This window comes from Eupeodes corollae, chromosome 2 (assembly GCF_945859685.1).
Source record: "Eupeodes corollae chromosome 2, idEupCoro1.1, whole genome shotgun sequence".
NCBI lineage: Eukaryota > Metazoa > Arthropoda > Insecta > Diptera > Syrphidae > Eupeodes > Eupeodes corollae.
The window spans coordinates 71,606,344-71,619,103 of NC_079148.1; the positions used below are offsets into that span (position 1 = coordinate 71,606,344).

General features: G+C 37.8%; 1 protein-coding gene across 2 annotated transcripts in view; it reads left to right on the forward strand.

Annotated features, from left to right (window-relative positions):
* The first annotated feature begins 719 nt into the window (after positions 1–719).
* Positions 720–12,760, forward strand: part of LOC129944319 (transmembrane protein 94) — a 31,483-nt gene continuing 19,442 nt past the window's right edge. For both annotated transcript variants that reach the window (XM_056053668.1, XM_056053669.1), the window contains exon 1: positions 720–1,488. In XM_056053668.1, coding sequence (XP_055909643.1) covers positions 1,283–1,488 — 206 coding nt within the window. In that variant the 5' untranslated portion in view covers positions 720–1,282. The remainder of the gene's footprint in view (positions 1,489–12,760) is intronic.

Below are 12,760 nucleotides of genomic sequence, written 5' to 3' on the forward strand. Positions count from 1 at the left end.
CTCAGAACACGATCAAAACTTCAGGAAATCAAATTAAACTACATGCTATTTTTACGTTGTCAAACTGCTTTACAGAACATAAAAGAACATTTTTAATTGGTGCCCAAAATCTCTCACCACCACAGCCTCGATAAATTCGCTTTTAAAATTATATGCGTTTTATTTCTTCTTGAAAACCACAAGATACCAACCGTTATATAAAAATGCTCGGAATAATGTCCAAGTAATTTTTAAGAATTAGGATTAGAACATAATAGCAACAGTCAATAATGGCCGCTTTCTCATTCTCATTTGGCTGTGCTTTATCTTTAATCAGTATCCACCTAAACGAATGAATGTGGATATCCTATTTATCTCCTAACTTGTCACATTTTTGCGATGAGGTCTGTATTAGTTCGGAAAAGTGGTAAATACTGATAACCAATCCCAAACCGAAAAGTGAGGTTGCGGCCTTAGTCTCCAGGAACATCTCTAACGGCAATATTTTAAATAAAATAAAATTCACCTCAATCTACTTTCAAATAGTCAAGACAAAAACCTCCTGGTCCAAAATATTGTGAACTAAAATGATATTCACAATCATCCCTACATCCAACGCCATATAGCGATCTCTTTTTATCACACTATTGTTTCCAACATTCCACTTCATACCGCTCTCTTCGCACCTTGTTTTGATTTTCCAGAATCTGTCAAATATCTGACATTTGCCCGTTCGCTATTTCATTCGCTGCTTGCTGCAGAAAATCCGACAAGTTTCACACCACAAGTCAAGTGTATTTTTTCGCTCCCAAAAATAAGGATTTTCTCATCAATTATTATTCATTACAAATAGAAAACTAAAATCATATTTATTTTGATTCGAAAGTGCCGAGAATGTTAAGTGAATTATGAAGCGAAAGTAAACCCCCAAAAACCTCGCGCAATAATTCGCGAAACACTCCGAAAAAATAAAAAAAGCAATATTTCCAAGTAGTGCCATCAATAGATCTACAACATACCTATCTACCTAAAATAAGTTTTAAGTTATGTATTAAGTGAAGAATAACCCACCGCAGCAGCAGCAGCAGAAGCACAGGAAGGAGCACATCACATAATATAATTAGATCGAGTGTTTGTTTCTATTAAAAAAAAAAATTGATCCATTGCATTGTGAGAACAAACACTTAGTTTAAGTGCATTTTCCATTTCAATTAATTGAAATAAAATATAATAAAACGGAACACAATCCAAATCTAGACTAAATAAACATAAAGGTTTCCGCTTCAATGAGCATCACATTACAATGGTCGTATCGTCCGAAACAAAGACCAGAAGCACCCCCACCAACCTCACCAACACCGCCACTAAGACCACTACGATTCCTATCCCAGCCAACAAATCCACAAACAATCCCCATTATGGATTCTCGACCAAGGCAGCGCTGGCCCGACTTCACGATGAAATCTTGCAAGTTGTCCTTTGCTATGAATCCAAGTACAATCAGGAGAGGTAAAAATAAACTTAATTCATATTCTTGTGTACCTACTAATTGCCAGACAAATAAACAATGCCAATTCTATAGAATCGGTCGTGTCAGGGTCATTTTTATCATAACAAATAATTTGTGGATAAAGATATATCTACACATATGTATGTATGAGTATGTATACTTATCTAGAAGATAAAAGATAGGCATGTAGTGTTGTTGTTGCTGTTGTGATATAAGGAGTAAAATAAAGGCCGGCAGCGGCAAACGGCAACGCAAATGCCTGACGCACCGAGACAAGAATATTTTTATTAAAAACTTTTTTTTTGTTTTGTTCTCATGGCCGCATCTGACTGTTGTAAGACCTTGGGCGCTGTATAAACTATTAACCTGAAACATTTCACTTGCACAACGTATTCTATTCATATTTTTGGTCGTTTACTGAAGGTAGTATAGGTAGGTAGAAATGGCGATCTCAAGGCAGCCTAGCCTGAGATCCAATTAGCGCTGTAGTTCGCCGTTTTGATACCAAAAACTCGTTTGACCTGTGATAGAAAGGGAAAGATTTATAGGGAAGCTTCATAGCAATTATGTTAGAGCCATTTTGTCGCATTGAGAAAAAAGATTAGGTCTCTAATCTTTGTCTCAGATAGGTCATCAAGTTCTTGAAAGAATGCTTTTCCAAAGTATTTCATTTTAGTGTTTGCCAAAGCAGGACATTTGCAGAGGAAATGGATTATAGTTTCACTTTCTCTTTGGTCACTACAGCTACGGCAAAAGGTGTTGTAGGAGATACCCAACTTCTCCGCATGAACTCCTATAGGCCAATGTCCGGTACAAACCACAAAAATCCTGGCTATATCTTGCCTTGGCCTGCATAGAAGATCGTTTGTAGGGGTTTTGTTATAGGTGGGCCATATCTTCCTAGATATAATGCAGTTGGGTAAATTGCTCCACCTTCGGTTTGATTCAGATAGAAAAGATTTTACCCTTCATAGCACCAAGAGGAATGTTAACCATTTCCGCAAGTGAGCTATGAAGGGCCGATCCTTGCCTGGCTAGCTCGTTCATTTCCCACGATACCACTATAGCCCGGAACCCAGATCAGGGTGACACCGAGGGTAATAGCTCATCGCGACATTGGTTGTGTCGAAACCTATCGACTATATGTCATCCTCCCAATTTTCTCTGGATGGGAAAATAACCTTAAAACCCTTACTAAGGCTCAAAGTAGGAGTACAGTAGTCAGTGTCTACCGAGATAATATCTGAGGGAATCAATTTCGTTGTGTTGCTGTCACCATAAGGTGACAACCCGCTGTTTGATTCCTTCAGCCTAATAGCGCTGCAGGAAACTATATAATAAAGGTCGATTTGTAGAAGATCCAAAATAACTTTTAAGGCGTCCGTTGGGCAAGTACGCACGGCCCCTGTGGTGCCCACGCAAGCTGTTCTCTGAACCTTCTTTAGCTTATCAATATTATAGGCTTTGCTAAGAGCAGGCCACCACACAATCGAACCATATGTTAAGATTGGACGTACTACGGTTGTGTACGTCCATAAAATCATCTTCGACTGAAGTCCCCACTTTTTGCCGAAAGTTTTGCTGCAGGCGTAGAAGGCAAGACAGGCCTTCTTAACCCGTACTTCAATATTAAGTTTCCAGTTTAGTTTAAGGTCGATTATAACTCCCAAATATTTTGCACTGGAAGACAATGATAGGATTTGACCGTTGAGTCGAGGTAGCGTGAAGGGCGGTACTTTAGTTTGGTGGTAAAGAGCAACAGTTCAGTTTTACTTTGGTTATCCTAGTCCACAACTCGTGGCCAGGCTTAAGATAAGATAAGCATGCTGAGAGCTTCCGAGAGGTCGTCCAACTAGGATTTCTCTAATATGGTAATCAAGAATGCGCTCCAAGGTTTTAAGCGTAAAAGATGTTAAGCTTAATGGTCTGAAAACCTTCGCGGATTCGCAACCCGGAAAGTGCGTATTCATCAGTAGCTCAAGAGATTCGGCTGGAGAGGCTGTACAGGTTCCATCAGGCTTTTTTGGAAATGAAGGATTACAATGTTCCTTCGATAAAACTTTGCTGAGCCTTGCGGAGTCCTTAATGTGTTCGATTGATTGACAGTATTCTTTCCAGCCTTGTCTTTTGGCTGATGACAGGGCTTGCTTGTAACTTTAAAGAGAGTCTTTATACGGTTGGTAAAACTTATGTTTGTGTCAGATATTGAAAATTGTTCTCGTCATTTTCCTTAGACTGGACAGTTCTTCATTCCACCAAGAAGAAAGGGTTTTTCCGCTATACTTAACTGGGCAAGAGACTCTAAAAGCTTTACTTATAGTTTCATAGGTTTCCACCTTTGATTCAAGGTCTCCTATCGATTCAGTGAGATTCGGTGAGTTGCTTAGTTTGGAATTTGCAATTTGACTGAATTTCGTCCAGTCAGTTCTTTTGGGATTTCTGTAAGGCGGAGGGTTTTTCGACTCGAAATTAATTTGGCTTTATGCTCATGAGCGGCAACCAAATGAGCTTCAAGCCATCCCAGTCTTTGCTAACCTTAGCAATGCTTTCACTAAGGAAATCCCTAGAAAACCTGTCCACACACTTAATTACCCTATATCCTCTGAGCATCTCGCCAGAGTCAAAACTAGGGTAGGGGCCCTCACTGTTTGATATAGTGTATGAAAACACCATCTCAGAGAGCTTGCCCTCGATGGAGTTCCACACATTCAGCAGACCTTTGCTGTTTCTGGAGAGCTCATCCACAACTGCGTGGAAATCATCCCTGACAACCTCACTAAGAGTTCGCAGTTGCGCTGCTCCAGAAGATGGTGCTTTCACTGGCTTTGTCGTCAAGCTTGCTCTTTTTCTGAAACGTGCAGAATTCTACCTGAGATCTGTTTCGCTTAACGGCCTTTTCTCGGCTGGCCAGAAGGTTGTTGTATTCATCAACAACCTTCTGGTACTTTATTTTATTTTGGGCGTCTCTCTCATGAATCACTCTGGTCTCTTCATTTTTGGCAATCTTGGCAAGAATGTGAGATGGTTCTGATGGTTTTTTGGTTCCTCGAGTTGCAGTGCTACTCGAGTGTTTCGTTTTTATATACGGTTAAGGAACTATAGCGCTATTCATAGCACTGCCTACACTTCCTGTGGTTTTGGGTTACTCACAAGTACTGGAACTACCAGCGCTAAATGAGCTCCCCTTCAAAGTCTCCTGGCTGGAGGCCAAGAGTTCATCCTCCAAGTCTGTGGATGGTTCTACCTTTGTCATGTCTGGATCGTCCATTTTATAAAAGTTTTTGAATGTTGGTCCCACGAGTAGGTCGGAAAAAAGAGGTCAGCCCCGGCAGAGCCGATATACTGGGCTAAGGCAGAAGATAAGATGGACCCTGCCAAGGCATCCGAAAGAGCTCGTTAGCGACTGGTTTGCCCCCAGTCTTTCATTCTTCGGCACGGATTATATATGACGCTTACACCACCACTGAAATTAGGGACCCCGTATCTATGGTCAAATTGCATTGCTAATGCTTGCTACTATTAAAGAGTAGAAAACTTCAGCAATTCAACCGAACCTTAGCTGATCTCCATCTTGACAACGTGCAAGACAACTGTGGTGATCATTACCGCCTGGAACCCACTGGGAGGGTTTGAGACGAGGATTTTTGCCAGGCCTAAAGATAGTATAAATACATAGGTTCTTCTTATACAAATTTGAACTTCATGCAAAATAAAATCATGCACAGCTGTAAGTTTTAAAAGATTGGACCGAAGTCAGACTTGCTGTGATCTTGTTGATAACGAGAAAATTCTGTGAATTTATTTAGCTGAAATTGAATTGTTACAAATAGTGAACTATATATATGCTAACACCCCTTCATAATAAACACTTCTTAAGTAAAGTCTTCATCGTTCTCAGTTAGACCAGCCAGGAGTCTGAATTTTGATTGTTTAATATTCTGTTATGATTTCTTAAGAATGTCTGCAACCATTTCTTCAGTTGGACAGTAAATGAATTTAACTTCTTTAGATTCTTTAACGTCCCGAAGAAAATAGTACTTCACATCTACATGTTTTGTTCGAGGATTTATCTTCTCTGAATCCAGAAGTTTTGAACAACTTTGATTGTCTTCGAGTATTGTAACATCTTCTAAATCAACTTGTAGGTCTTGAAATAATGATCTCAGCCAAATAAGTTCTTGAGTTGCTTGTGCTAAAGCGACAAGCTCTGCTTCAGTTGATGAAAGCGCAATCAATCCTTGGTTTTTACTTGCATAACTAGTTGTAGCTTCTCCAAATTTAAATAAATATCCACTTGTGGATTTTCGTCCTTTAACGTCTGAAGCCCAAGCTGCATCGGCATATCCAACAAGCTTTGAATTTTTGTTGCATCCAACACAAAGCTGTAGCTGTTGAGTTCCTTTCAAGTACCTTAAAATGCGTTTAATTTGTGTTTGAGATTATGGTTTAGCATAGAGTGATATACACTCTGTATATTGATTCTTCTACTTCTAGAAATCAGTTGATAAAGTGAAGACTACCAATTTAAGCAATCATTCTATGGGATTTCCATATTGGCTGCTTCCGCCAGCTCCATCCACTTCAGCTTGACCTGCTATGTATAACATGCAGTGTTGCTTTTTGTTGAAGAAGATTATCCGAAATTTGAAAAACATTAAATATTTAGTCTACTTGCAATTTACTACCATACTGTTGTTTTTTTGTTATTAGAAACCCCTTACTTGTTGTATTCATTAACAACTTCGATTATTTCGTTGTTTTATATGTCCAACATTCTCGTCTATTCAGTCTTCAACCTCCCTCACGAAAAACCATTAATTGTGACTTTTGTAGATTGATAACTAGTTTCCATAATAAGCAATATGCATTTAGTTTGTTTATCATAAGTTTCAGAGATTCCGGTGAATGTGAATACAAAACTATGTAATCCGTGAAAAAAAGAGCATTTATGAGAGTTCCAGCATATTCCACTCCTTATGGCAAACAATCGGTGATACCATCAATTGAAGGTGTAAATTTGCTTGGGCTTAACATACAACCCTGCATTACCCCTTTTGTTCGTGTAAAAAAAACATTCCGAAAGGTTTTCTCCATCCCATAAAAAATAGTCTGTTGAGAACTAAAGCCTAGTGATTTAAAACTCTCAACTATTCCTGTGTGCGAGTACTTTTGTCAGGGATGGAGGGCACGTTCAGTTTTGACTCGAATCTGAACGGCTAATTTGAGAAAGCACTTTTTCAGACAAGAATTACTTTTAGAGCATTTGTCATTTCCTCGGTAGAGCCAGTGCCCGTGAAAAAAAAGCTTTGGATGGCATATGCAGGGATTGGACCCAATACCCTTCGCATCCCACACAGACGTAGAGTTCTCAGATACAGGTTCTGCAAAATCCGTCCATACTTAAAGGCATCCCCGCTCCATATAACTTGTACATCAATGGGCAGATTCGGACAACACAAATTAAATCATTTGCAAACAGTCAAATGTAATCAAGCATTCATACATATAGAGCTTATATTAGAAACATTGAGGACCTAAAAGGGTCAATTAGAGCTGTCATTGGTTTTCATCATTAACCGTGTTTTTTTGGAAAATCTATCAATAGTATAGTAGGATTTTACACGAATAACACAAACAATATCCGTAGTATGAATACTAATACAAAAATTAAAGTAGAATCTTGGTATGGATGGATTTTTGACATTTATACGAGTCTCGAATGAATCTTATCTGATTAAGTTCTCAAATGTTGGTATGATTGATATTGCATTTGTATCTCGATGGCTGTGTTCGTTGAGTAGTTGTTTATTTAGAATCATGTGTTTTCAATGGGGAACAAAAATCAATCTGTTAATGTTGATATTATTTAGTTTTGTTAATGAAAACTGGATTTATTTTACAAGAGAAAACAATAGAAAAGATAATTAAGTTTTGCTTCATTTCCAGCAAAGGTTTATCTCCGAACCCCGACCGGAATCGAGTCGAATAAAGCTCATTTCAACTTGATTCAGCTGAATAAAGAATTGAGGTGAGCTTTAAGCTCGCTTCAACACCACATGTTAATGTAGTAGTCTACAAACAAACCCCCTTGTTGAAGTATTTATATTATGTCAAATTGTTTGGTTAAAACTTTGAAATCGACCAATTATTAAGTTAAATCTCAATGGAATATAAAATAGCAAAGCTTACTTATCATATGCTTTATCTTTCAGCGCCGCAATCTTAAGTGGAATTTGGAATCTTTTTCACTGACAGATTCAATGGTCATTAAGAAGGAATCTACTATCTATCTTCTGTTGAGTCTTTGAGACTAGTATGCTCTTCAAAAACCTTCCTAGGTTGAACTCATTCCCGCTGGCACTGGACCCGATCAATTCACACAAAAACTGCTGTTGTTAAATGAACTTTGTTTTATAGAATCTCAATTTTCAGACGTTTTCTTACCATTTCTTCTTGAAAATTGTACATTTTATTTGTTTTAGTTAGGTCTTCTTTTAGTTGTACCAATTTTTAAATACAAAAATCTGGCTACTGCCGATGGGTTTTCTTGGGAATTTTCTACTTTACTATTTACAACTAAAAAAAAAACACTCTCTCAATTCACGACGAAAAATGGTATACCCAACCAATTGACACACACACAGACATCTTTCTATAAATCTTTGATTGCGATTCAGTGGATCGTCAAACGTGGATAATTCGACACATCGGGTCGAAAACAATAACTTCCTATAAGAAGTTAATGTTAAGACATTTCATTAGTTATCCCTTTCTAGGAATTACTATTTGTTTACAATATCTACGTGCCGATGCATTAAAAGTTTAAATAATTTATGTGGGTATGCATAAATAGAAAATATCTAATTAACATCTGAAATTCTATATACCACATGTATATGTATTTCAATTTCCAAACTATTAGATAGTAAATATGTATATACATATATGATACTCTCTGGCTCTTAATATACATTAAAATTTTCAAAATAGATTTTCGAGATTTCGAGATATTCGAGCTTGAAATTGGAGTAGTAAAATTCCAAAAAAAAAACGGTGATTTTTGTCATATAAGCTTAAAACTTTTAGCTAAAAGACTACATTAAAACGATTTTGGTACGAAATGAAAGACCACAAGAATATCTTTTAGATAGTATCATCATATGATTATAAAATATAATTGGCTCAGTTATTGTGTACCCGCTTGACTTTTGTTGGTACCAATTTTAAGCTTAATTTATAAAAATGCTAAATTGTGCTATGGTTATGTTAGGTTAGGTTATAGTGGCTGTCCAAGATGAAAACGGACACACTTAGGCCAGTTTAATGGCCCATTGTGATACCACATGAATCTTGAGGCGTCCTCCTAAGCTCAATGGAACCAGCTTGAGTCCCTTACAAAACGTGAGAGGCTGATTATACTGATATGACTTCGATCGTTTAGATCGTTAAAGAAGAATTCTCCTAGGTAATTCTTGCGTTTTCGAGCTAGAGCAGGGCATGTGCAGAGAAGATTAAGAACCGTTTCTTCCTCTTTCTCGTCCATACAGCTTCTGCAAAAGTCATTTGAGAATACGCCTAGTCTCGTGGCGTGCTTTCCTATTAGACAGTGTCCGGTTATGACACCTATTATCGAGCTTATATGCGATCTGCTTAGAGAGAACAAGCATCTTGAACGTTTTAAATCTAGTGATGGCCAGAGGTTTTTTTTGACTTGACACATTGTGATGTTGTTCAACCTGGTGCCTGCCCTTCTCACAGCTTCTTGCATTAGCAGCAGTTTACAAGTAGTGATTGGTCTGCCAGTATTTGCCAAACAAGGTATGATGGGCTACCGTTCCTGGGGAGTTCATCTGCCATACAGTTACCTGGAATGTCTCTATGGCCCGGCACCCAGCAAAGGTAAATATTAAACTGTTGCGCCATTTCCATTAGAGACGATCGACAGTTATGGACTGTTATAGAGTTTGTAGAGACAGAGTCCAGAGATTTGATAGCGGCCTGGCTGTCGGAGAAAATACGGATATCAGATGTTGATATCACGTTTTCTTTGAGCCAAGACAAGACTTCCTTAATCGCCAAAAGTTCCGCCTGGAACACGCTACAATGATTGGGAAGGCGGAATGAGAGACTTAATTTCAGTCGTTCAGAGTACACACCACCACCAACCCCTTCTTTGGTTTTTGAGCCATATGTGTAAAAATGGATTGACTCATCCTCCAAGAATGTCCTATCCTCCCAAAGAGATCTGGTAGGTATAGAAATCTAGAAATTCCTATCGAATTGTAGTTGAGGGATGGTGTAGTCTGTGTGCTTTGGAATTGATTCTAAGTACCTTAGAATTACGGAGTGGCCAATGTTGTTGTTAGTCCACTGCGACGAAGCATTGAGGCGAATAGCAGAGCTTGCAGCTATTTGTTTGCTAAATATGTCAAGAGGTGTAAGGTAGAGCAAGGTGTCCAGTGCCGCAGACGGGGTCGTGCGAAACGATCCGCTTATACATAGGCAGGCTGAACGTTGGACTTTATTTAACTTATCGCTGTTTATACCTTTCTCTAAAGCAGTCCATCATACTGCCACACCGTACGTTAAAATCGGTCTGATTACCGATGTGTATAGCCAATGCGTGATTCTGGGTTGCAAACCCCATTTATTACCAATAGCTTTTTTGCAAAAAAAAAGCTACAGTAGCTTTTTTGACTCTTTCCTGTACGTTGCGTTTCCAATTTAGTTTTTTGTCTAAGACACGACCCAGGTATTTAGCCTCGTCTGAGAATTTTAATTGGATTCCTTTAATGTAAGTAGGGTTGACTAATGGAATTTTGTATCTCCTGGAAAATAAGACCAGATCGGTTTTGTGTGGGTTAACTCCCAGTCCACACCGATCAGCCCAAAGTATTAGTCTGTTGAAGGCGTTTTATAAGAGTTCTTTTAGGATATTAAGATGCTTTCCTGAAACTGCTATAACAACGTCGTCCGCATAGGCTATCACTCTGAAACCCTCCGCATCCAGACTAATTAGGATTTCATTCACCACTAGGTTCCGGAGGAGAGGGGATAAAACACCACCTTGCGGTGTCCCTCTACTAACGAATCGTCTGCTAGAAGAGTTGCCCAGTTTTGAGTTAATTATTCTGCTAGTAAGCATTAAATGAATTAACTCCCGAAGCGAACTCTCTACATTTAGAGATGTTAGTGCAGATGTGATTGCAGATGTGTCCACGTTGTTAAAGCACCTTCGATGTCAAGGAAAGCAACCATAGCGAACTCTTTATGATGGAGTAAATATTCGATGGTGCGTAGTAAAGTGTGTAACGCTGTTTCCACCTTTACAGTAGGCATGTTGAGACGAAGACAGAAGTCTTGTATCGATACATGCCCTTAAATGGATATATACCAATCTTTCCAAGGTCTAAAGAAGGAATGATGATAGACTTATAGCTCGTAGATCTTTAGGATTGACTTGGGAGCATTTACCTGCTTTAGGTATAAAAACAACTTCAACTTCTCTCCATGCCGAGGGAACATGGACCAGGTAAAGACAACTGGTAAAAATTGACTCAAGGATTGGTGCAATTATATCAAAAGTCTTTTGTAATTCGGCTGGTATTATTCCATCTGGTCCTGCAGCTTTAAATGGTTTGAAGCTGTTGAGAGCCCATTGTAGGCCTTGGGGATATGTTGTATTTGAACTAGAACGTGTATAACTGTTTCAAGTTTCGGTAAGAGAACTACCAGGAAAGTGAGTGTCCAATAGTAAGTTCAGCGATTCATTACTTGAATTTGTCCAGGAGCCGTCTGCATTTTTCAAGCAGCTTGGCATAGCTGGACTAGTTGAAAGAATTTTCCGTAACCTAGAGGCTTCAGAATTTTCTTCTATCGTGCCACAGAAGGATCGCCAAGAAGATCGCTTGGATTTCCTTAGTGCCTTCTTGTAGATTCTAAGGGATTCTTTGTAGGAGTCCCAGTGAGAGGCTAGTCTTGTGGCTTTAGCCCGGTTGAAAAAGTTTCCTGCATTCTTTCCTGAGCGATTCAAGCTATGAGACACACTTAAATATGTTCGGTAGGAAAAAAAGTGATGCTAACGATTGATATGGGCGTACAATTTGATCTCCTAGTACATGAAAATCTTGTACATTATTGCTTTAAAGCTACTTCATAATTAGTCTACGTTGAAAATAATTTGATTAATCTTTTTATGTTTCAAGCAAACATCGAACACGCCTATAATAATATCACAATTGAAAAATAGCTAACGCCGACCCTGTTTATTTGTGTATGCGGTGGGATTATTTTTGGAAGAAGCGAGCGTTTGCCGCTTCCTCTGCTCTTGTTGTGTCCCAGAGCTATTGCTTTGCCAAATTCAATTGTCAGACGAAAAATAAATTAAGCCGCGAGACACAAAAATAAAACTGGAGCATGTGAATGTGATGATTTTTGAATGAAGCCAGTTTAGACAGATTATTTATTGAATTTATTATAACTCAAAAACGAACACACAAATAAAAGAACAGAAACAAAATCCCTGACATTGAACTGATACTTAAAAAAAAAAAAACATCTTATTCGATGGACATTATTCTTCAAATTATTATCAAGAAACTAATTATTTTCTTTAGTAAAGTTAATTACTCAAAATAGAATTATTTATTTATATAGTTCCTAACATCTGTACAAATAGCAGAATTAGAATTAGACTAAGTATAGGTACTGATAGTTGTTTAATTATTTTTGTTCCAAATTTTTGAGTGTCATGTGGATTTTAAATAAGAAAAACACACACCTCACCAAATTCTGGGAGAAAATATTTAAAATTTAAATAATGAAGAAAATTGTGTGATAGTTTTTCTAATATGACATGAACTTAAAATAGAAAACTACCTGTTTGCATAAGTTGTTTGTTGTTGCAGTTTTTTATTTGCACCTGCTGTTGTTCAATATTATGTGAAGGTGAGGGTGAGGATGGATAAGGATTCTTAAGAGATATGTATGTTGATAGCTGGGTAATATATTAATTTATAGTACAATTAGTTTAATTAAAATAGGGTTTGGTTCAAAGGTGGTCTCCATATTAATTTTGTTGACAGTCAAGAGAACTGAAATAACCTTGTTTTCTTTTCCAATAAAATTAATTCTGTAATAAAAGTAAGTTAGGTACATAATAAACAATATATACTTGTGTTTAACAGTGTGCTACCAAAACAATTTATTTTATTAGATAATAATGCCATGGGAAATAAACTTCTCAGATACTGTTCAGAGCAGCATAGCGAT